This window comes from Amblyomma mixtum, chromosome 5 (genome assembly GCF_055824585.1).
Source record: "Amblyomma mixtum isolate Tamu chromosome 5, ASM5582458v1, whole genome shotgun sequence".
Lineage (NCBI taxonomy): Eukaryota > Metazoa > Arthropoda > Arachnida > Ixodida > Ixodidae > Amblyomma > Amblyomma mixtum.
In genome coordinates this window covers 31,849,784-31,874,820 of record NC_143016.1, presented here as the reverse complement: position 1 = coordinate 31,874,820, position 25,037 = coordinate 31,849,784, and the positions used below count along the sequence as shown (strand labels likewise).

At 44.6% G+C, this 25,037-nt stretch overlaps 3 protein-coding genes across 4 annotated transcripts in view; 2 read left to right on the top strand and 1 right to left on the bottom strand.

Annotated features, from left to right (window-relative positions):
- Positions 1-2,410: 2,410 nt before the first annotated feature.
- Positions 2,411-7,839, bottom strand: Tctp (translationally controlled tumor protein). The gene is made up of 5 exons (XM_089543852.1): positions 7,691-7,839; positions 7,539-7,609; positions 6,363-6,666; positions 3,576-3,691; positions 2,411-2,815 (listed from the first exon to the last, which is right to left on the bottom strand). The coding sequence occupies exons 1-5, from the start codon at positions 7,716-7,718 to the stop codon at positions 2,813-2,815; spliced, it is 522 nt and encodes a 173-aa protein (XP_089399978.1). The 5' UTR covers positions 7,719-7,839; the 3' UTR covers positions 2,411-2,812.
- Positions 7,840-8,034: 195 nt separating this feature from the next.
- The window catches only part of LOC149341680 (uncharacterized), a 33,725-nt gene continuing 16,722 nt past the window's right edge, over positions 8,035-25,037 (top strand). The window contains exons 1-6 of one of the 2 annotated variants that reach the window (XM_089543837.1): positions 8,035-8,157; positions 11,706-11,846; positions 12,894-12,983; positions 17,780-18,023; positions 18,691-19,545; positions 21,796-21,978. In XM_089543837.1, coding sequence (XP_089399963.1) covers positions 8,150-8,157; positions 11,706-11,846; positions 12,894-12,983; positions 17,780-18,023; positions 18,691-19,545; positions 21,796-21,978 — 1,521 coding nt within the window. In that variant the 5' untranslated portion in view covers positions 8,035-8,149. Of the gene's footprint in view, positions 8,158-11,705; positions 11,847-12,893; positions 12,984-15,048; positions 15,254-17,779; positions 18,024-18,690; positions 19,546-21,795; positions 21,979-25,037 lie in introns of those variants that run through there. The other variant, XM_089543838.1, reaches the window with a different exon arrangement.
- On the top strand, positions 15,256-17,754 carry LOC149341681 (uncharacterized). Its single transcript, XM_089543840.1, has one exon. The coding sequence runs from the start codon at positions 15,271-15,273 to the stop codon at positions 17,164-17,166; it is 1,896 nt and encodes a 631-aa protein (XP_089399966.1). The 5' UTR covers positions 15,256-15,270; the 3' UTR covers positions 17,167-17,754.

Below are 25,037 nucleotides of genomic sequence, written 5' to 3'. Positions count from 1 at the left end.
ATAGAAGCACTTAACAGGTGAAAAATTTAGAGATTTTTGCATTTTTAAAAATAAATTTGCAGTCCAACTTTCGAGACAACTTTTTTACGGTGTTGTCTGAAACCTTGTTATAGCATTGCTGTGGCGTTGGGAATCGTCATCGCCCTGGTTTCTAAAAGCAGAAGCTGCTCTAGCAGCCTGGGTCATCTAATAATGAAGTATTCGATTCGTACCAAATGTTTCTGGAACTCTTGCTTCGTACTCCGGGATTGCAACGCGGCACGCACCCAACCAAAAGACCAAATCCATTCTGCGTGCCTGCGCAAGCAGGCTGAAGCGCGGCGCCCAAATCTGTACCTGCCAGGTGCTCGTCTACTGAGCCAGCCGAGAGCCCGGGTACTGTTCCCAGCAAGAACCTTGCTGGTTTTTTGCAGGACCATCTGGTTCCAGCAGAAGGGTGCTGGTCCCAACTATAGAACTTGCTAGTTTTAAACAGGACCAATTGGTTCCAGCAGAAACCTGCTGGCCCCTCGTTTTGAACTGGGATTTGCTGGTTCCAGCAAACAACTTTTTGCTGTTTAATTTGGAGAACTTTTTCCATATTTGATAGTAATGAAGCTCTTAGCTAACAGAAATGTTCAGTTGAATCTTTTGGTTTGTGCATGGTATAAATTGAATGAAAAGGGCCAAAAATTTGACGCGAAAACTTTGCTCATTAAACTTCGATGTTTTTGCAAATAGATATGTATACATAGGGTGCCCTATTTAATTCAATACAAATAATTTAACATTGCGGTCGATACGCACCACGGCTTCAGAGGTTGAATAATCTGGTCAGGCAGATGCCTCAATCAACTCCATTTGTATAGAAACTACAGATATATAGAAACTGTAAAGAAACTATAACATGGCACACCCTTTACACCATGAGCATTCCGTCCAAACATATTCTTTAAGAATAATTAAAAAGGTGAAATTGCTCCATTATGCAGTCTTGTCAGTACGTTCAACGATGATGGCAGCTACTAATGCAATCAGCGAGACCAGAAATAAAAGTTTCCCTGCAGAAGATGCTGGCACCACACCGATGAGACTCCTTACGTGAAACTAATTAAATCGGCTATTTGCTTTTTGTTGCACGCCGTTGCCGACGAAGGTTTTTGGCAGTTTTCGCAGAAATCATCGTATTTGCAAATTAAAGAACAAAGCAATGGCAGTTTTCAACGTTAGTGCAAAATACAACAAGGTTTCATACAACACTGCAAAAAAAGTTCAGCCAAAACAGTCATCCAATGGTTTATCTTTTGGGAAAGGACAGGGAATCTTAATACCCACCTACATGCGAAGACAAACTTTTTCGGCAAGGAATAGTTCCTAAACAATTTTCTAAAAATTCCCAGATTAAGGCAATTTCTTACACCTGCACATGGTACTTGTAAAAAATTTTTCTTTGAAAGAAGGCGTCAACACTTCTAATGGGACTTGTGTTCACACGCAACAATTTTGTCAGCTGAATCTATTGCACACCATGGAAATTCAGTTACACATATCATTGGCACTGCCAACTCTAGATTGTGGCTCTCATGCGACATGCAAGCTTAAATGGGACAGATGGCGGAGCCTTGAACCGGTGCCAAATTAGTGGGGCAGTGCCGAGGTCACTATGCAGCTGTACTTTGCAAAGGAGTCATTTATAGTACGACAATTTGGTGCAAAACACTTTGACCTGGCAAGGCGAGCGGCAAGTGAACCAATGAGCAAGACTCAAATTTTGCTACACACGAGTCAATGTTGTAATAGGGAGCAATAACCAGTTGGCATCCACCCAAGCACAATCAATACGGCTACAAGAAAAGTTACAGCTTTCACAGAAACTTTGCGGCCAAAGTTCGTCCCAGTGAACCTGGGACCATCGCTTCACCGCAACAGGCGCTCTACCAATTCAGCAAACCAGGACTGCTAGCGTACAGTAAGGCAAGAGTAAATTGATTATCTCGAAGTGGGAACTGTTGGGATCAGCGCTTCAATATCGAAACTAGTGTTCTGGGCATAATCTCTGGTTTATTGGGCAAAAAACTGGCCATACAGCTAGAGAATGTGAGCAGATTAAGTGCTACAGTATTTGATACGAGCACTGCAAGCCTATTCAGGTGAATTATAAAGGCTCTGTTAAAGTGTAGACACAAGTGAATGAAAAACAATTTCTGTACACAGCATGCAAGAGCACCATCATGCAAAGTTGTGCACATACTAATTTTTGTATTGGGAATACTGCACCTTGAGGTAAGGCTTCAAAATACAGCCATTCAGTGTTTGTAATGCAAGGGCATCTCAAGTAGACTTTTTCGTACCACTCAACTCCAAGCATCAGACTACCACTACACGAAGAGTAGAAACCAACTCTTCTACCAATGAACACAGAGGTCAGGAAAAATTGACAACTCTTTTTAATGATGCGCACAGTGCTCTTCAAGAGCACGCAATAAATAGTGTCCAATATACAAGGGGGCACTTAGTTTGCTTTTCGAGGCCTGTGCCAGCAACACAGCATCAGATTAAAAAGACAACAGGCACAAATGATTCCTGTGTCCGCAAGCTCAACCAGCCTCCCTCTGACGAGGGAGAGTCCAAGACCCAACCCTCTCCCTGGCTGCCCATGCAAAAAAAAAAAAAACCAGGACAGAGCTTGGGTTAACTTGCGCCTTCCTTATATTAAGGGAAAGTTGTGTGGCCAAGTGCAGCAGAGAAACGAGTTGTCACAAAAGCTCTGCCAGCAGTGCTTGGCCGTCCCCCGCCGAAGGCCAGGTCTTCTGTCACAGCTTGTAATAGGGTTTTACTGCAATAAACAGGAACAGAAGGGGTCAGGTGTTTTGGTAAACTGCCAATACCTAAACCTAAAACATGCACTAAGCTTGGAGCAGGCCTTCAAATAATTTAAGGGTGGATGAGGGTCTTGGAAACTTTTTTATTTTTCGACATAACTTGTTGAAACTTAGCATGCAGGTGTATCACAGAATGCTGATTTCAAATATCTCACCTGGAAGAAAATTTATCGCAAAATAACATCCCAATTAGGCAATTTCTTACAGGCCTTTATGGTAATTGATCAGTTAAAGAATGATTTTTTAAGAATAACTAGACATTTGCAAAGGCCCAAAGCACATGCTAAAGCTTTCTTTTTTCCTTTAAACATGATATATGAGCAATTAGGCGAAGTGTGGGCTAATTACCGCCACTTCATTTTTTTCTTTCCAACTTTGTTGTTTATTTATGATCAACAAAATTAGTTTGTAGACATTCTGTTAGCTTTAGAATGTGCTTTGGGCCTTTGCAAATGTCTGCTTATTCTTTAAAAATGTTTATTTAACTGATAAATTACTAAAAAGGCCCGTAAGAAATGACCTAATTAGGATATTTTATTTTGCCATATATTTTCTTCCAGGTGAGATATTTGAAATCTAAATGCATATTCGAAATAAGCATTCAGTGATACACCCAGGTGCTAAGTTTCAGAAAGATATGTTAACAAATAAAAAAAAAGTTTTCAAGACCCTCATCCCCCCTTAAGCAAAGAAGCCAATGAAAGAGGCAGTTACCATTTTTTCTTCATCCAAACCATGCTTGAAGAACATCATCACAGCTGTCTCGCCACCACCAGGCTTCTCGCGGTATTCCAGGAGACCCACGATGCCTTCCGCGTTGCAGGACTCGCCTGAAACAAGAAACACTCATTTCTCATCTTGAAACATGCTGGTGAAAACCGAGCGGAACGTTCAAGGCGCACATGTTGCACTATCATGTCAGCTAAGTAGCATTGAAAACTGCAACCCAACTGTGCCAAATGATGTGCACCACTTCATGTAGCATCATTAAGAATCCAGAGTGCACAACAGTGAGTGCCCCCTGGTAGTACAAGATGCAAATTTACGGTAAAATCTGTCCGCCTTGGCTGCATTTGCTACACCAGTTCCATTGCTGCGAGTGTACAGTGCAGTCTCAGGCAACTCAAGCACAGCTTGCCATGATGTCAACGCCAACTTGCAAACATAGCCACCCACATTAACGGCCATCAATAGCCCAAATCACATGAAAATTGTAGCTAACTGCAGCGAAGTGTTGCCACCAGGTCCGCACAGATTATACCAAGTAGAGGTTTTAAACAATTCTCCTGCACAAACTACTGGCCTACTTGGGCTCAACCACCGACCAAAAGGCAGCTTATGGTGTTTTTTCTAAGCAATTTAACAATGAAACTTTCCTGGATTGTCCGGAATCTGCGAATAACTGCAGTCGTGTGCGCAGTTTTCATCAAGGCAAGCAGAGCAGCAGATTTGACAGGCTGCGCCATCTGTGGTACTACTACCAGCTCCGAGCAGGGACACTGGTTGCTTCGCAGTACACCAGATGTACATCCTCACATCTACTCCGCTCGGGTCGAAAATTCTGCACGCAGACAACTGCAGTTTTTCACCGTTCACAATCAATCCAGGCAAGCTCCTATGCTAGGCTAGTTATAGAAAATGCAGACTATCATACGCTACCCTATGGTCTGTGTTTGAGCCCGCAGAGGCCAGTAGTTTACGCAGGACAATATTTTTACAGCCCAGACAAATACGGAACACGCTGCATAACCCAAAATTCGCAGAGAATTCAATGCCTAAAAATAAAAAAAAGGCAAAAAGTTCACATCCACACCCAGATTAATGTCCAGACAAGGGATGATTGAGAGCTTGCCCAATTTCCTTTTTATGGCCACCCTTTGCCGTTTTCTTCCTGGCTGTTCAATACAAACGATTGTCATTTCTAACCCTAGTATCCAAAGGCAGACCATCTGTAGACCCTAGGAAAGACTAATATTTGCTACAGTTTTGTCTTTTCGCACAAGTTCTTTATTTCCCGCCACAGTACCGTTAATTTTCAATTTTCCTGCTCGCCAGCTGATTAATCTCGATTTCCGAAGAAGTAGACCATACTCTTGACTCGCAAAATACGTGCAAGCCTTCAATTTCACATAGTTCCCAACCAATTTTTCGGATTCAGCGGGACAGTGATGCGGCTGCAGTCATGCCGCGAATGAATACACTTGCGAATGCGAATGAATACGAAGCAAGAACAGTCAGTTTGCATGGGGCAATAACCCTAGCGAAGACCGAGAGGTAACCCATCGGTAACCCACGGGAAGACTGCAGTCCGCCACCCCACCTCTACCGCGTATGCTGCCCCACACTGCGGGGGACGTCATCCAAGCCGCGGCAGCTGCCTTACTGCCCTGTTTTCATTGCAATCGCCCGCTCCTTGCAGGCCATCTTGATAGCAACGAAGAGCATCCCACTATCTCTAATGGCAATGATGAACAAATAGCCAAGCCTATCCAAGCCAGCCCAATTGTGCCCGCCAATTTCGTTCCAAGATGGCGCCTTTCAGTGGCGGGGAACGGGTTGGTCGAGACAGCGATGCCCGCTGGCGTCTATATTAGGTTGAAATAACTTTCGGTTGAAAAACGACCTCCGCAATATTGTTGGTGTCTATTTCAGTACGAAAAATTCGAACTTTTGGACTCCACGAAGTCCGAAATATCGGTTGTGAAAATGTACACGTTCCTATGAGGTGCGCGATGGTTGCTCAGCGAAGTCAAAATTATTGGAGTCCGAAAAATCAGTCGGCTACTGTATTAGCAAACAGGAGGCAGCTATGGCGTTTGCACAACAGATGGTTTAAGGAGAAGCATGCTATGATCAGGTCATGTGGCAAATATGAGTTAACACTGAAACCACATTTCTATTATGCTGCTAACGGACTATCGTGCTCATGTGCAGGCATTCCAGTTACTTTTCAGTGCACGAGATTTCTGTCGTGCTGCTGCTACACACATGACCTGGCAATGTGTGTATGATGTGCTTGGAGCTTCCCAGGAGGTCCTTCTGGGCCAATTTATGCATTGTAGCAACATCAGTGTTCCGTGGGAATATGCACTGTCCTCAATTCGTGGATAACTTAAGCCGGACAGTCTGGAACCCGCACTTTTCACAAGGCATGGCATTATAACACCCACTGCCAATTTAAAGCACGAGACTGCTTTGCCAAGCAGCTTTGCATTGAACAGCATCACTGGTCTGGACTTGACCTTGGTTTTGTAAAAGTGGCCACACGACGCAGCAGCTACTGCCACAGAAAAACAAACAAGGAAAGGAAGAGGTTGAGCTTCCACATACACGAAGGCAGAACCTATGCAATTCACCATGCAGAGAGAATGTATTCGAGAAACTGGTTTTCATAACAAGCAATTTTTCATAACAAGCTTGACCAAGGCCTCAAGAACACACATGGGCCAACTGCAAAAACCTTGAGGCAAAAAAATTCCCCAAGGTCAGGGAAATACTAACCAAGGAAAAACTGGTAGTCATCCAACTTGGGTAGCACCTTCTTGACGGCCGTAGTAAGTTTGGCCTTGGCGTCTTCGATCTCCTCTGCTGACTTTCCCTCTTCCTTCCACTTCTCCTGAAGGGCCTTTGTGTAAGTTTTGAGGTAGTTTTTGTAGTCAGCCTTGCTGAAGCCCGTCTCAACAAGACGCATGTTCAGCACTAGGTCCAAACCACTCTCCACAGACTCGTCGGTGCCCTCATCAAGCTCTTCCGCCGATGGATTGGCCCCATCCAGCTGGATCTCTCCTTGCTTTCGAGTGACATGCTGCACACAACAAGGAATCAATTACACACGCGCACTGGGACCCCAGCAACTGGTGGGGCCTGCAGTCAGCGCAAGCTATGCGCACCACTATTTAATTAAAGGTCGCTTCCTAAAAGGCTTTCGACAACTGAATAAAAAGTGTGCCGACACCCTGTCCATGGTAAGAGGAACAAAAATAAAAAATCACCGAGAGAAGAAATGCGAGGCGCTATAAATTTAAGCCAGGTAACGTCGCTGGACTGTCAGGGAACGACTGACAAGGACGCTGTAGGGCAATGCCCTTGACAATGAGAAGACCACGCCTCCAAGCTTATCTCGCGATTCGCGCTGAAGCGACGACACGCACGAAAAGCCAATGTCTTCTCCAGATGACGTCACAACATGCACATCGGGCAGAGATAACCAACGTCAAAGCGACAACGGGCTGCCGAGCTGCCTGCAGCCAAACTATGCCCTCCCAACCACCACACCCCACAGCTCCGTACCGTCGTACTGAACAATGTCTCGGCTACTAAGCACAGGGCGGAATGGGTCCCGATCACACAGACTGACACTTCAACTTGAGACACCCTACTTGAGCGAACAGGGAACAGCAGTTTGCGCATTGCAATTTCTATCAGCGACAGGTCAGCGCACATAGGTACAAAAGCTACGACATGACGCAAGCAACACAAAGGTTGGCCGAATGCCCAACCTTGTTATATGAATAATCGGTTTTGTGCGCAGGTTTTACACAAAGACTTAACTGCGCATTTGACACTGCGTAGGTTGAGGTAACACTCTTATCACGATTCGGCTTAGAAAGTGACAAGCAGTGGACACTGCAGGCAGTTAGTGCTAGTTCTTCAGGTAAAATTTCAGAAGCTAATTACCTGGCATTCGACTTCGAAGATGCAGTCGTCCACCAACTTGTACTTGCTGGAATCGGTGAACATCTCATCACCTGCATGAATAGGTTCACATCCGTTTCACAACACCGAAATAAGCATCCTGAGATGGTTCAGTAACAATGAAATTTACTTACCACTGATTTTGTCCTTGAACAGCAGCATGATTACTTGGATGAAAATGGATTGTGCCTGCTGGTAAAAGACAGTACACCTCCGCCTACGGCAGCAATCGGGGGAAAAGGACCCTCGAGAGGTCGCCCCGTGCTTAAATAGTAGCAGCGGTAGTAGCGTAGTAGGGTAGGAGTCAAGGATTTGAGACACCATTTTCCTCGCATATAAAAAAAATATTTGAAAACAATTTTAATTCTAATATAGTTTCAAAATGTATTAACCGCTAATGAAAAGTAAATAGTTACCGCACTAATCTCCACTAGGTGGCCACATCATCAAGGTCGTTGGCACTGTGGCAGCAGCAGCATCGTGTGGGCATCAACGAGCGCTCGCGCTGGCTCATTGTATTTGAAAACGGTTCGCCGTACCGCCTCGCCTGTAAAAACATACTGCGGGATTTAAAAGGCGGGAACGGACCCGAAATGGCCGGGTGAGTCTTCCCTCACGTTAAATTTGGACGCTCTAAGTTTATTAAGTCAGCAAGCCACTATGCTCTTCACTGCCGTCGTTCGATTTACACTGGTGCGCTAGGGGAACGGCGCTCTGCATTTTCAACTGACTAGCTCGTTACTGGGGTGAACTTGCTGTTTATTTTTTCGTCTACGTATGTCTTGCGCACATTCGTTGTTTTGCATAAGTTCTGAGAAAGTATGTGCTCCTATGGTTTTTTTTCAGAACTTAAGAACTGCGCTTTTTATTGCCGGTTCAATTTGGGAAGGGCAGGGCAACATAGTTCAAAATTGCAAATCCAGAACTGTTAGTCTTGCGTAATAAAGAATCTGGAATGCGAGCGTGCGCTACAAACAAAACACCTGACCATGTTTTCACTTCCTGTGCTTAGCCTTAGCTACCATTTCGAATCCGGCCCTGGAACAACTGTAGCCTTTAAAATCCCAAATACCGGTCTAGTTTCCAAAAAAAGAAAATTGATCTTGCATTTGAGTAAACACCTATAACAGTGCCAAACGTAGCCAGGATGCTTAAAAAGTTGCTTTCCAATGTAAGCCTGCGAAACCTAGTCTTCCAATAGGACGGATTATTTCGTACCTTTGTGAACAGTCGTGTGTGTTGCCAGCGGACAGAGATGTTGGATTTCTTGTCTCAACGAAGGACATATTTAGAGCGAAGGCTTTGAACGCCGTTAGCGCAGTTTTCGAAAAGCTTCCCACTAGCTCCCTGCATAAGCTGAAAGCAGAAGGGAAGAGGTTTTGCAAGAAATTAGAATTGACTTGTCTCGTTTCAAGTATAGAAAAAAGTGAGTGCAACAGCTTGAAATTGATGTTCACCGCTAAGACCCACAAGACAGGGTGCCCACTCAGGGTTATAGTACCAGAGTCAGGAACTTGGCAGAAATCAACTGCAAATTTTCTTAAAGGCAAGCTTAAGCTCCTTGCTATCGATGACCCCTTTCTAGTGACAGTTTCTTTCCAAGTTTCATTTTTCTGAAGGGATACAAAGAAAAAGGATTGAAGGCGTGTTCTTTGCACATAAAAATACCTGTTTTATTCATTGCCAGATCAGAAATTGCTTCAGTGCATGGGAGAAGCCATTGATCAGTTTGTAAACGTACTGTTTCAAAATGAAGCAGTGATGCCTGTCAGCAGTTTTCTTGAATTGCTGACTACTTGCTTCTACATGTACCACTTGGAATGATGTGATGTACCGTCAAAGGCAGGGAGTATGCGTAGGGTCGTGTATTGCGCTAATTTTGATATTCTTCTTGCTCATTGTGACCGTTTGTTAGCTGACCATTTGCGGAACCAAGACAAGGTAGAAGGCTTGAAGGTGTTCAGATTTGTGGATGATTTTTTGGTGCTTTTTTAACTTTCATGGAGGCAACTATGTCTGCGGTTGTAGACTAACTTGTTTTTAGTGATTCCCGCAATCCATTGATCATCACATATGAAACAATGAGTGATAGTGTCATTCGGTTCTTGGACATAAAACTTCTGCTCTGAAAATCATGCATGTTGGATGTACCAGCCTTGGGGCAACCTAGGCCTGCTGCCCTTCAGTTCTGCACAGTCGAAGCTGGTAAAGAGGGCAGTTGTGAAGCAGTGGTTTCGCAAAGCATTGGAAAGATCATGCTTGCATATTGTTCGTGAAAATTTTAGGCACCAATTTTAGGTTGATGGATGCGGGGTATCCTTCCCATCCATTGGTCTCTGTGGCAGAAGGTTTGCTTAAGGATCTTCATGGCTGGTAAAAAACAAACCCTCATAGACTCAGACTAAAGCAAAGGATGGTGGTGATTCCATTCATCCATAAAATATCCCACAATTTGAAGAGAATTGCCTCTCAGGGTAAAAACAAAGCTGGTTTTTTGGCACCTGGCAAAAATATTTAAAATGGCGTTTTCCAGAAAAGAAGCCAAAGGCTGCAAAAAGAAACACAAAGTTCCCATGGTCACATGCACAGAACAAGTTGTGTGCTGCATTCCCATATGGGAAAACGTGCAGGGGTCAAACGGGCCAATGTTTAAATGACCGGCTCAGTGTGTTTGTGTGTGTGTCATCCGTCTGTCGCTGTCTTCCAGTGCTGGTTTGGTTAACACAGAACCAACACAGTCCTGGCAATCAAGTTAGCAAAAGAACAACTCATTAGTTTCTCTATGATGCATTTTAATTTGTTGCGAGAAACTTGGCCTGTTCTGCAGCGTCAAAAAGGCATCGGAAATTGAACCAGTCAGGATTTTCCAATTGTTTTTAGCCGTTCTAGTGGCATTCAGCCAATTCACCTTAACCGTTTGGACCCAATAGGCCATAGTCAACAAATTGCATTCAAGAAATATCCAAAAATACACCTTCCAAGTTTGTCAAAATACATATTTCGGTGTCTAATTTGTACAGCTTAGATTTGTTGCAGCATCAACATGAATCAAGGAGAACATTCACTTGTGAGGACCAAGCCTGGTGCAGATGTTTTTATAAATTAATTTAAATTATGGAAATTACACACTTCCATAGAAATCAAGCCAAGCATGCAAGCATACATGACACAAGATGCTACAAGCACACACACCACCAAAATGTTCAGTACATATCCACAAAACCCCTCCATAATTCACATGAACTTGTGTACCACACTGATGGGTCTCTCATGCTGGAGCATGTGCCTCTTGCATGTTTAGCACAGCTGTTTTGAATTTTGACCATGAGACTGGCACAATTTAGCAAAAAAAGCAGCTGATATCTGTTGTAACAACCATAGTAGTTCAACAATGTGTGCCAAACATGCAAATATGTTGGGTAGTAACAAACATACTATAAAGAACAATTGTTGATGTCCTGCCTATGAAACTTTCTTTGAATGCGCTCAGCATAAGGCATAGTTTACATTGACTGCCAAGATGTATACAATGGAGGCAATATCCCCGTAGTGGTAGCCAGCAGCCTATGTCTAAGCAGTTTCTAATGGTCACTGTGTACAATGGGTTTAATGGAACAGGCCAATTGGATTCAACAGATAAGATTCATTCTACCTAATGGTGCAAATTGGGGTTTAATTGGATTTACTATGTAGTTGAGAAACCAGTTGGGCTCTCCAGCTGCTAAATACTGATACAAATGGGTGTCCAGTTGGAATGTGACAAACTAATTGGGCTGATGCAGTGCCCTTAAAGGCTTGGTAGTCTTTATTGTCAGCCAAGAAACATTGTTAACAGTCGGCTGCGCACCATTCTTCCGGGAAGCCTAGTTAGCAGATGCAGCGTAGCGTGGCATTTGTGGAATCTTCAGTGCAGACGCAGATTTAATGGGCCGAGAAATTTACAACGGGAAAACCACCGTGGCCTTCATGTCTTGATGAAAAAAGAGTAAATGCATTAAAAGAGTTGTCCATAAACATACCCTTGCTTCCATGATCCAGGACAGTCGGCCCTTGATAATGGTACTTTATATTGGTGGGTGTATGAGTTTTTTAACGTGTGCATTTGCTTCACCTTGAGTTTCGTTTGAAAGTGAATGGTATCTTCTTTAGGTCCGCCTTTTCTTTGACGTCTGCACTCGACAGTCTATATGAAAGGGTGAAGCCAAGTCACCAAGAACTTGATGCTCTGCGGCAGCGAACATCAGCACATATCTCGGATGTCCTGGAAAAGATTAGAGCTGTGGAGTCTGCGTGAGTATTTTTCTTTACTTGCTCGCCCTCTATATGATCAGATGTGCTTTTCTCTGAACATCATACATGGGGCCGACAAAAAGAGGCGAAGATAGGATGGTCCCTGGTTATGAAGAAAACAAATTAGACGTGCAATTACTGTGTCTTCACTGCGGGAACTGTTAGTGGCATATGCCGGTCGTTCTCTACAATCCTTTGGGCCTCTTTAACACTTCCTGCAGAGGTACAAACGAAATTAGACGAAGGGCGCTCCTTTGTCCCCTACATTTTTCCTGTCCTGCAGAAATTTCCAGTCAGCAGCCTTGACACCTTGGTTACTGAGAGCGTCATAAAGCACTTCATTCATAATGGCATATAGTATTGAGGCTCTGCGTCAGTGCCCACTCGAGCAAAGAGAAAAACGTCTACGATCCTGCAAATTGTGACAGCTCCGTTATTGTGAATTCATTTTGGATCACGTCTGCCATCACACCCATTATATGCTATGAAGTGCTTCAAACTGCAGTGCGAACTTTTTAAGGCAGTGTCAGCTGAGAGAATGCTCTTCTATTTCCATAGATTTTGTGAGTTACCAGCTTCACTGTAGTGCGCAAATTTCATTTTGGGATTACAATGACAGCTACTGTTGACGTTTGAGCATTGATTAAACCTGTGCCGACAGCCTACTACGGCTGACCTGACACAACACTGTCTAATGCATCATTTTAAAGAAAACACGCAAACAAAAAATTGATGTCTGTACTCCTGCAAAGCATGCGAAAATAAACTGCCAGACATTTAACGCTTCCCTGGGACTAAAAATACGCAATTTTTGGGGGGTAACGCACATGCAGAAACGCACCTTTTCGTTAATAAGCACGGTTATCAAGGTAAGGTGCTGCCGTGAATATCCTTCCTGTATTTATTTGTTTGAAAAAAATTGCTTTTTAAAATGCAGATTTGTATAGTTATTTGTGTGGCACAATTTGTGCACTGCAGTGCGGTTTTAAGAAAAAAATATTTCCATTATTTGGTCGTCAGAGCCCTTCTTTTTTTTTTTTTTCTCAGCCCTAAGCAGAATGGATTTGCCATACCAAAGACTCCAGGCCGTAAGCATAAAGCTCATCGTAGCACACGCAAGACATCCCTGTCTAATCAGTAAGTCTTCCATCAGTTTGCTTTTGATGATTAACTTTTGCTGGTGTGATTTCTTTTAATGTGGTGCAGTATGATAGGATTGCATACTTGTTGCCTTTCATAGTAATTGCATGTGTCTGCTGTGCCTTGATGGAATCCTGTTCTAGGGCAGTACTTGTCAGGGTGTTTCTCTTAGTCATCATGAATTGGTTGTGTTAAATTGTTTTATCAACAGAAATATTATTGCAGTTAACTTAGGCTGCTGTGGTCATGATGGAATTACGAATCGGTTATTTATCTTTGTGAACTTCAGCTTTTTAATACCTTAGTTAGTGTTAATGTATTGATACAGTTAGGGACTGCTTCACTTGCTGTAATAAGACTATATGCGGAAGCGCAGCACCATCTCTTGCACCTGCTAATAACTTGGCCCGCCATGTTGGTTCGGTCAAGAAACGAAACCTCTGGCCTGCGTTGAATAAAAACGTGTGAACAGATGACTGCAGTTTATATGAAGGTTGAAACACCAGTGCACTGTTTTTGTCCTGATGTGCACTCAGTGATAATACTAGTATGATGCGTGTTGGAGTAATGTCGGCGAATTTTTGAATGAACACCAACAGCAGTGCAAGGTATAATGTGTAAGTTCACCAACTCGTTTGCAGTTTGCTTGGAGAGCGAAATTTTATAAGCTTTATAGGTGATGTTTTATAAGTGCTTATAAGTGCTTTATAAGTGCTGTCCTTGAAAATTAAATGCTCTCCGTGAATAAATGAGGAGCCAAATTTGTGCATTTATCAGCCCTCCGGAAGCACATACGGTCGGAGGTGAACAGATTGACACATACTCGAGCGACGAAGTAGGTGAGACATATTTTTTAGCCAGCATGCGCCGGTGTTTTCCAAGCATGTAGTCCGGCTGCAAGGAAGAGCTGTCATTAATTTATCGGCAAATTGTGCCCATGCGCACTCAATGCGTCCAGCCACAAAACTTGATCACTGGAGAAGTGGTTTACTACAGTGCATTCAAAGACTCAACTTGTGCCAATTATTGTTTAGTTCACTACGTCTGTACTTGTTGAGTTTTTTCAGTGTTTTAAGTGTTTTAGAACCGCTAGCAAAGCTCTCTTGCCTATCCAGTTGTTGCAATGTGTAATGCACCGTTTTCCTCTATAATGTCATGCTGTTGTGCCCACGTTCTATATGTGTTAATGCATGCCTGTGATGTAATAAAAGCCACGTATAAGGACTAATGTACAAATGTTTTATTTTTTTCAGGCGTCATATAGTTGTACACAAATCTGTCTAGAGCACTGAAGCGGCGCTCTTTTTTGTGCATTTATGACGATTTCTACTGCCTGCCGGGCCCAGTGGGGCTTTTAAAGACATAAGGAGTGAAACATAATCCATGTAAATATGAATGCCTGATGAGATCTTGTTTCGAGCCTTAGGCAGGGTGCGCACAGGTCCTTGAAACCCTTGAAAACCCTTGAATTTCAAAATTGCGTTTTCAAGGCCCTTGAAAGTGCTTAATTTTTTTTTAACCCTTGAAAGTCCTTGAAATTTCCTGTGCGAGATGGAAATCGCGATATACACAAAGAAAAATCGGTGCGAAACCCGTGCATAAAGTGGGAAAATGATTATTTTCTCAGCGCATAGTTTTCTACTGACCGTTACACGAAATTTCTTGAAATTTTAACAAGTTTGGTGGAGCCCGTTAGACAGCTGGCCGCATTGAGGTGGCGTGATCGCCCGTTCAAAAGTGAACGGCCGTATCGCCATCGACATCACCGGCCGTTGGTACGGCGTCTCGTGGTTTTGCGTTGCACGTGCGTACGCCGATGTTTACTCTGTGCAGCCGTGCGTTCAGACAGTTCTCTGCGTGTGACTGCAGCAATCCCGCGATCCGCAGAAATGCCCGGAAAGTGCAAATTTCAGAGCGCGTGGCTCAGTAACAGCGCCTACAAGGATTGGGTGGCACCAGATGCTACGAATCCACATCGAGCAAAATGCAAGCCTTGCGGGAAGTGCTTCGACCTGGTTACTATGGGCAAGTCCGCACTGAAAAGCCACATGAAGCGTGCAAAGCACAGCGCCTGTATGAAGAGAGCAGCGGCAGGTTCGGTGCGCGAGTATTTTTCCGCTAGCGCGAGCGCGCGACCCGTAGATACTCCATCGCAGTCGTCTGACGTCAATATCGCGTGCAAGGTAAACGAGCTGGTGACATGCGGATTTTATGGACGCTGAAGTTAGTCACATCCCACTGTTCCTACAGATCGTCATCGGAAGTAGGTGAGTTGTTTAAACGCATGTTTCCTGATAGCGAGCTCGCTAAAGGCTTCTCATGTGGCAAGAAGAAATGTGCTTACATAACCTGCCACGGCCTCAGACCTTTTTTTCTGTCATCGCTGCAACGAGATATAGAGCGGTGCGAGAACTATGTCGTACTTTTTTATGAGTCTGCTAACGAATGCCTTCAAGAGAAGCAAATGGATGTGCACATAAGATTTTGGGACGCGTCCAGAAAGGTGGTAACGAAGTACTACACATCTGTTTTCATGGGGCACGCAACGGCTGAGGATATTAAAGACCAACTTTTGAGTGCACTAGAACCGTTGCCACTGGCGAAGATTCTTCAAATCTCAATGGACGGACCCAACGTGAACCTGAAGTTCTTCAAGATGCTGCAATCTCACCTGCAGGAGAACTTTCAAGTCCACTGTCTTGACTTGGGTACTTGCAGCCTCCGCACTGTGCACAATGCTTACAAGGCAGGCGTCATAGCGAGCAAGTGGGGACTCGACACCCTTTTGTCCAGTCTGAGTGCACTGTTTGAGGATGCCCCTGCAAGGAGGCATGATTTTTCAGCACTCACTGGGAAGGCAGTATTTCCTCTGAAATATGTTGCCCATCGATGGGTTGAGAATGTGGCTGTCATCGAAAGAGCTCTGGAACTCTGGAGTGATGTGAAGAAGTTTGTGGAATCCGCAAGGAAGAAGCAAGTGAGTCTGCCAAAGTGTGTGTCTTTTCAGAACATTGTTGAATTCATTCAGGACACATTAGTAGTGGCAAAGCTGAATTTTGCTCTTAGTGTTGCTGCCACACTGAAGCCATTCCTAATGGAATTCCAAACTGACAAACCGATGTTATTTCTTCTGGCAAGAGACTTGGAGACGATAGTCAGAAAGTTAATGACAAAATTTATCAAGTGTTCTACATTGTCTTCAGCAACGGGGATCACTGGCATGCTGCAAATTGATATAGAGGACCCAAAGAATCATACACCATTGGAAAAAGTGGATGTTGGTCACACAGTCGAACAAATCCTGAAGAAGAGCAATGCAAGTGCAAAGGATATATTTCAGTTCAAGATGGAGTGTAAGCAGTTCCTAATCGCAGTGACGAAGAAGGTCCTTGAGAAGAGCCCCTTGAGGTTCCCAGTGGTTAGAGGCCTTTCCTCGCTTGACCCTCGACAAATGTGCTGCAGTCCTAATGAGTGCCTGGCAGGCCTCAAGAAAGAGTTGGAAGCACTCATTGCGGCAGGGAGGCTGACAGATCAGCATCGAGACTCTGTACTTGCAGAGTACACGGAGCTGTTGCAAGAAAAACATCAACTGCGACTTTTCGAGAAAGCCACCAGTCTGGACACCTTTTTTAGTGAACTTCTGCAGTTCAATGCTTCTTATGCAGAGCTGTGGAAAGTTGTAAAATCTTCGCTTGTGCTAAGCCATGGTCAGGCAACTGTTGAGAGAGGCTTTAGCATAAACCGACAGATCTCTGTAGAGAACTTGAAAGGCCTCTCTTACATCTCGCAACGAATTCTGTGCGATGCAGTGGAAAAAGCAGGTGGTATCTTTAACATTGTCATCACAAAAGATTTGAGGAAGGCGGTATCAGCTGCAAGGCATCATTATAGTGCTTACTTGGAAGCCCAGAAAAGGCTGGAACAAGAACGTGTCAAGCAGTCAAAAAAGCGCTGTGCTGAGGACCAGCTTGACAGCCTCAATAAAAAAAGGAAGATACTGGAAGCACCTATTAGCGATCTGACTGCATCAGCAGACGACTATGCTGAAAAGGCGGTAGCAGCCAATGACCTCACTTACATAATCAAATCAAATTCTATGAGAAAAGCAGCAAAGGCTAAGGCTGAGCAATTGTTAAACCTGAACAAAGAGATTGAGGCAAAGCTTCAGGAGGTCTCTTGAACTTTCCTTGGTGTGCCTTGACAGATATGTTATTTTACATTGAGTGCAATAAAGATATTTATTTTTTGAAAATACTTTTGTGTTTCGAAACTACGAAATACAGCTTCGTAGCAAGTCCTTGAAAACCTCCTAGAAGGGCCTTGAAAGTCCTTGAATATCCTTGAATTTTTTTCTGTATAGCTTGTACGAACCCTGCTTAGGGGATGGCATTATGCAGCTGGGCAGGGACCGTGTGTGGCTATATTTCAGTGCACAAAAAGTTTGCAATGCTACAGAAATAGCTTGCTCAAGGCCAGCGCTTCAGACATGTGTGCATGTAGTACAGAGAATACTTGAATGACTGGGTGAGCATAACCATTCACTCACCTACCTGGCAAACTAAAAATAAAATAAATAAAATAAAATGTGCGGTGCTTGAACCGACACCTAAATGCACACATTTTGATTACAGCTTTCTGATGCATTTGCCAGTGCCAATTTTTGTCATCCTTCTCGTCATTCTTTCTTGTCATTTGTTACTTGTGCTGCTAGTGTGCCATTTATTATTTAAGCATGTGTCATACTGTGCTGTGTTGTGCCCTATCCTATTTGTATTTAAATTATTTTTGTACAGGGCGGCACCGAAGCGGGAAACTCGCTCAGCAGCAAAGGGAGCCAAGAAGCGTAGTTCTACAAAGAAAGCAGTTGCAAACGATGAAAATTCCAGCAAGTCTTCAGAGGAATCAGAGAAGGAAAACATTGTTGAAGTGCAGCTCAAGACTGCAACTAAGGGTGCACGTAAAAAGGCAGCACCTGTTATTAAAATACAACCAGTGACACCTCTTGCGGAGAACAGCCAAGGTGGATCTCAACCTCAGGTGTGTATGGTTTCGTATTTGTGGTAATTTTGTCCTATGTGGGTCAGCGTATAAAAGTCACTCTAGATTTCCTGTGTGAAATTCCTCTTGCTGTATTCTCGACTTAGCTGGAAAATACTAAGATGCAGATTAGGTTATTCCACATAAAGGTGGCAGAATTTCACATGTGCAGCTATTGCCCAGTGTCACCATTTCAAGCACACTCATTAAAAGGCAAGCTGAAACCCACCATGCGGTTAATTGAATGGGCATGAAGAAAAAAAACAAAAAAAACATTTCATTTAATAGTCTCATTAATTTAAACATGACTGTTTAGAAATTGCTGTGTGAGCAGTTAAAACTGATAATAGACGGTAGATATGCTTGTAGGGAAAGTGCATCACAACTTTATGAAGAAGTTTCAAATGCTGCAAGGTGCAACTTGTCACACTGTTAGTCTGGTTCTGCATATTTGTGCACGATATTTTATCGTAGAAATATGTTTTGCCATGCAGTGCTTGTTCAGTGTTTGGTTAAAGTCTAGCTTCATTTCCTCAACACTCATTCCTTGTGGAGAAAGCGCATAGCTCTCGACTACACTTGTTGGCAGCATGCCCGACTACATTTTTTGCTATTCAGCAGTCTACACCTCTACTTGAGCATCGGTCTTTACGCTTCCTCTTTTCAGTCCCTGCGCTCTGGACGACAGACGCGTGCTCAGGCCAAAGCCCTGGCAGCAAATCCAATGCCGCAGACACCGCCCCAGGGAGCAAGTGCGGTGCGCGCTTTGCTCTTCTCATCGGCTAAGCGCACGGCCACACCATCCAAGCAGCTCTTCTCGCCATATGCTAAGTGCAGTGTGCAAGAGAAAGCCAGGGCCTTTGAGTCAAAGGAGGCGATCTCACCAATGGGAACAGGGACGGTGAAGAGCAGCAGTGCCAGACAGAGTGAGGCCGGTGCTGTCACTCCTGTGAATCGAGCAGGCCTTTGGACACCGGTACCTCCATCACCTCTCCAGGCTACATCAGTCCAAATCACTCAACGTGGAACCCTAACCACGGCGCAGATGTGTGCACTGCGTGCAGATGTGCATTGCGATGAGATGTCACAGCACACACCTGTCAAAGAGCGCCGTTCCACCAGAGCGTCCATAGCACGCGTCTCGACAAGTGACAGCCATGTCTCGTCGCAGCCAGTACCCTCACCAGTTCCAGAGGCTCCCACCACAACAATGGTTCCTTGCTCAGAGGAAAGGGATATGGTTCCCTTGGTACCCAAGCCGGCAGCTGCTCCTCAAAAACGCCTCACGAGGGCTTCTGTGGCAGCCTTGGCGCTCAGCACAACCCCTGAAAAAGTCCTTGAAGCAGTGCCTGGCTGTTCAGCAGCAAAACCTTTGACGATTGCAGCACGGTCGTCATCGTCCTCATCATCTCCAGCGGCATCAGAATCCGACGATGAGGAATGGGTAGAGTCACCTACATCACCAAAGCATACTCGGCTACCTCCTCGAAATATCCGTATTGCTGGAGCTGGTGGGAAAAAGGTGTGTCACGGCTTGTTTACTTTGGCATGTCTGGTGGTCATATTGTGCTGCCTAGCAGCCATGCACATGCTTGTGATAGTACTGTTACAAGCATGCATATCTAGCACATAGTAGAGAACATTATGCAGTTTCTTTTTTTTTACAAGGCACTTTGAGACAACTGTGCTAACAAAACTTATCAAACCTTAGCCATTAATGATGATTTACTACCTTTAACAATACTGAGCTTTTATGCAGGTGTGACATTAATGGCTTCGTCAGTGTATTTTCCTTATGGATGGAAATATTTCCTCGAGCTTCTGTGCACTGCATGGAAAGTGTGCGCTGAGAGTGTGTTTGGTATAGGTGGTTTATCGCTGTGAGCAGCATGGGCGGTGTTGTGGTAGCAGGAAAGAGCACTAGATGTGATCCGTCGCTCACAATCACAGGCAGGTGCTTGCCAGGGCAAACTGCCAGCGTGGCATACTGCCATAATGCACGGCTGCTGGCACCATTCCTGAAATAGATTAGCATTGTGTCATAAAGGTGCAGTAGTAGTGTGGCTGTGTGGTTTACAGTGCACATTATAGACCTTTGCATCGGGCGAAGGAGTTGTCGAAACGCCTCCTCTCTGGACTGTCGGAAACCGGTTCTGTCGCCGCTTCCACCGTGCTAGCGCGAGGTGCTCACGACAGTCCAGTGAACAATATGGCAGCGCCCAAGGAGCCCTTATTGCAAAAGTCTGTAGACTGTGGTGCGAATGCATAGGACAGAGGCAGATCATGCTGGTTGCAGTAGTATAACATTGAAATGATGTAGAGTTATGGAACAGTGGGAGAACAATAGACTGTGGAAATAAGTGAAGTGAACAAAGCGAGCACAACCAGAAAAGCACTGGAACCACAGAATAAACTAATCGAATGGCAGTCGAGTTTTCATTCAGAAGTTAGCGATAAGTTGCAACTGTTTTTTGTTTTTTTTTCTTTACACCCTGATGCTAAACTGATGTTGAGTCCACTTATAACATCATTTTACTACAAACCAAAGTACCGTATTTACCAAAGTACCGTATTTACCAAAGTACCGTGTAATTTGGGGAGGTTTTGCTAACACATCCTAAGAAAACTACAAAGGTCGTAACGCGCAGTATATGCTGTATATTGCCGCCTGTATGTGGACCCCCCCTCACTCGCACCCCTCGTTGACCGGAGAAAAAGTTGGACTTAAACTGTAGGACGCATGCCCACTCCTACGCACCCCACATTAGGTAGCTCCCCGGGGCACGGCCACAGGATGGCATGACGATGTGTGCGCAGCTCAGAGAAATAAACGCGCAATGATACAATCACAAAGCTGGCAGTCAGGGGCAAATGGAGCTAAAAGGCAATAAACCGCCGCTCTCACATGCGGTCCGGCTGACTAGAGGCAAACTGAACAGCGAATGGCTTGGTAGTTTCAGATTTCGGTGTGTGCCCACTGTTCATCTGGGAAAGTGACCGCCAGCACGAGTGAGCCAGCTAAACTGCATGCAGTTCGTCCCCTTGCCACTCACACATTCCGTAGCTGCACACGGCGATGCTATTGCGCCAATCTTGCCAAGCCTGCCTTGCACGCACCTTCATGCACACTGGTTTGGCACAGCAGGGAGCATAAAATGTGAGAGTTAAAGTTTATTTTTAAAAAATAAAACTGGTACTAAATTAGGGGTATGCAAATTAAGCGAATAAATATGGTATTCAATTGTTTAAGACGTACAACTCAGTCACAGCATGTGCAGTGGCCCCATAAGTTGACGGGCGTTGCAAAGCTTATTGATTTGTGTGATTGTAGTGCCAGGTTTTGAAGGCTTTGATTTATTTGGCTAACTTGTTTTTAGCTCATGCTTGTAGCAAGTGTTGTGTGGCAGCTCATTTTTGCTGTTTTGCGTATTCTGGAGCATGGCCAAGGAAAATTTATCTAGCACATGTGCAGTGCATTTATGTTAAGTCTGTTTTCGGGGACGTGTGAAGAAAAGTAATGCAGCATGGTCACATTCACTGCGATAAGCTCTGCTTTATTTTCATGGCTATTGATGGAGTACATGATCTGGAAACTGAACTTCTGTGTTCTATGGCAATTAGCATTGTCAGAGTCGAGCACAGTTTATGTGGCTGAGTACATTTTAAAAAATGGCCACATCATGAGTGGAAAAAGGACTAATGCATAAACACTGTCTGTAGCTGCTTTATAATATGGCAGCTGATGAGTAATACCTCTCTTCTCTCTTGGCAGCTGAGTGGTGTCCGAGGGATGTCCACCACAAAAATGCTAGGAAAGGACCGACCAGGGACAACGCCAGGTTCTGTGCGCAAGATTTCTGCCAACTCCTCATCCTTCAAGGTGCCTTTTTCAACGCCTAAGCATACCACACCTTGCAAGCTAGCGCGACCTGTGCCAACAAGCGAGACACGGCCGGTGAGCATTTTGGCATCTTTGTAATTACTGTCATGCATTGCACTGTCCACCTTTTACTTTTCTTCTATTCATCTCGATGCTGACCTTAGGTATGCTGTTGCTGTGGGCAACAGTCAACCTTCACCCTGTCTCCTCACTGCAATATTTGTTTAACTCTTCACCAGCACTCTCTCTAAATCTTACCGACTGTAAAGGTCTTAGTTTTGGCAGTGCCATAGACCTCAAATTCCTTCTTTCATGCTGTTCTGGATAGAGTGCACAGAAGCGTGGGCTGTGTTATCATGCACTGCATTCATTTTCACAAGGTGCATGCTAGTGTAATTCTCATAAGGTTATGGGGAAAATTCCATTTCCTGCATTCTATCAGCTTGCAGGAAAGGACTTTTTCAGGACAAAATAAATTTGACGTAGTGGGGTTTTTCAAAGCCAGCATATTTCAGAAGTTGAACTTCAAACAAAGCTTGTGTGTGTATATGTTAGTGTTACAGAATTAACTACCAGAGGTGTCTTATATTTAAGAATAAAGGTAGCGTGAAACAAAATAAATTGGTTTTACAACTGCATCCAGAGAAAGAAAGAAAAGTCGCGAGTGTCAAACAAGAAAGGAAAAAAGTGTTAGCAGAATAATTAGAGATGGTAACAGTCGCTAACTTTCGTAGGTACTGTCCTATTTTATGTCGCAGCTTTCATTTCCTGGCATAACTGGCTTGTCCTCATGGCTATACAACTTTGAGCCAGTTACTATTTTATGCTCGCAGCACAAAAATACGAACTGCTGCTTGTCAAGCATGCATATCCAGTGTGCATTCATAAGCGTTTCTGCAACTTGGGCCCCTTTAACTTTTTATCTCGATGGCATGGAGCATCTCAAAGATGTTACAGCTCGGGTGCAAGAGGCCACCCTGTTTCTGCAGAGAACAAGGTTGATATGAGGCAAATGTACATGCACTTCCATTTATAAGCATTCACAGCACTTTTAGCATGGTGCTCTGTTCCAAGTCCTTGACATAGGCGTCCCAAATGTTCATGGGATAACCTCCCACCACAGTGTAAGAATATATTTAGGTGTTCCCGCCGCGCCGGAGAATGTGCACAGATAACGTTTGCGCTCTAGAACGTGCGCCGACTGCAGCGGTGTGGCGGCACCGTGGAGCAGTGGCCAATCGCTTGCAGAGTGGCGGGTTCAGCTAAGCGGCACGCCCAGCTTTCGGTGCCATTTCAAGCTGTGTTAGTCTGTGTTCTGTGCTGCCAGAGTGCATGTCAATGCGTGAACGTTCACTTCTCTGCTTCTACATTGCGGTGGTCATCATGCACGAACAAGTTCTGCTAAAACCAGGCTTTTGTGTTGTGTTTTGGTACTTCCCACGGTGGCCGTTGTGCAAGCTCCCTTGGTGGTGCATTCCAATCCCGTGGATGGTCGCTGACGCCTATGCGCCTGGTGGCCTGGTGGAGGTGATACGTTGATTGTTGTTGTGGCATACCTGCAAAGCCCAGCTGGGTTCAAAAAGCCAACTCGCCGCGATTATGGATAGTGTGTCCTTTGTACCTAACTGCAGTTTGGGCTAGCAGACTTACGTTGATCAAATGCCGGTTTTTAAAACTCCTTCTCACCCGGAACTGTTTAGTTTAGTTTCAAGGGGTTTGACGTCCCAAAGAGACTGCAGTTATGTAGACGCCGTAGGGGAGGGCTGCGGACAATTTCGACCACCTGGAGTTCTTTAACTTGCACTGATATCGCACACTACACGGCGTCCATCAAAATGCGACCACCGCAGCCGGGGTTCTAGCTGCTTCCTTCGGGTCAGCAGCCGAGCACCATAACCAATGAGCCACCGCAGTTACTCTGCCTGAACTTGTGGCTCAGGGCAGGTAGGGTGTTGCAACCGAGGGACCATGTCTGTTATGTAGTTCTCAGTTCAGCATTGAGTGGATGCATTTTCTGAAAAGTCTACGTAGTCATCGTCCAAGGAGACAGATGCAGTGATTGTCAGAACTACTGCCTCGATCTGGCCTCCTAGCTGGCCCGAAAATTTGCCATTAAGCTGCGAATAAATTTTTTATGCCTACATGATGTGAATACATGAAATCGCATATCTCAGCAAGGCAATTTTTTGTACTGAATTTGTTTGTTGCACAGAATCTCTATTCAGGTTGCAGTGGATTAATAAATGAGAATCGTGCAGTTTGCCATCACGAAGCAACACATGAGCTATATGAGGGAGGTGTGGTGGAAGGTTCCGGATTAATTCAGACCATCTGGGATTCTTTAATGTGTGCTGACATTTTGCAGTACACACGGGCGCCTTTTGTCTTTAGACTAAATCTAAACATGGTCACCGCAGCCAGCATTACAGCACAGCTGCCAAGCGTTCTGACTATTGAGCTGTCCCAGGTTCAAAAGTATGGAGGTCACGAGGTCAGCAGATAAAACAGTTTGTGCTTCTAACATTTTTCTCGACCATCCATAGCCTGTGTATAACTTCACTTTCTGAAGGACTGCCTTCATAGGCACACTTGATGAGAGATGGCATGGTAACGCACCAAAAAAGTTCAGTCGGCGATCTCATGGCCTCCAGCAGTTTGCACCGGCTGTGCATTTCGGTGCCACAATACGCGATGGTATGAAAGGCAGATAATATGTCGGCAACGTTTATAACAAATATGCATGTGCATAATTCGAATGTTTGGTGGAGCGTCTAACATTAATAAGGGCAACATAGTCACTTTCACAGGCGTGCTGCAATTCTTCAGAACTGACATCCACCAACTCTACTTTACAGCCTCAAGTATTTTATATTTTCACGTGCATGCTGGTCTAGCTTTGCTTGGGATTGTCAGCCACACAGCATCATTGTTGTCAGCGTAAAAGATGAGCTTGGAATGAGGAACGCCAGGGACATGTTCAGAAATCATTTTTGCGTCAGTTAGCTAAAAGCGCACTGCACTAGCCACTAAAGCATCGCACTGATGTATTCCTTTCGCTCCTAGCTCTTGCACATATAGCGGCGGAGTTCTGCTTCCAAGCGCGAGAGCACGGGGCCGATTCCCGGCTTCAGAGG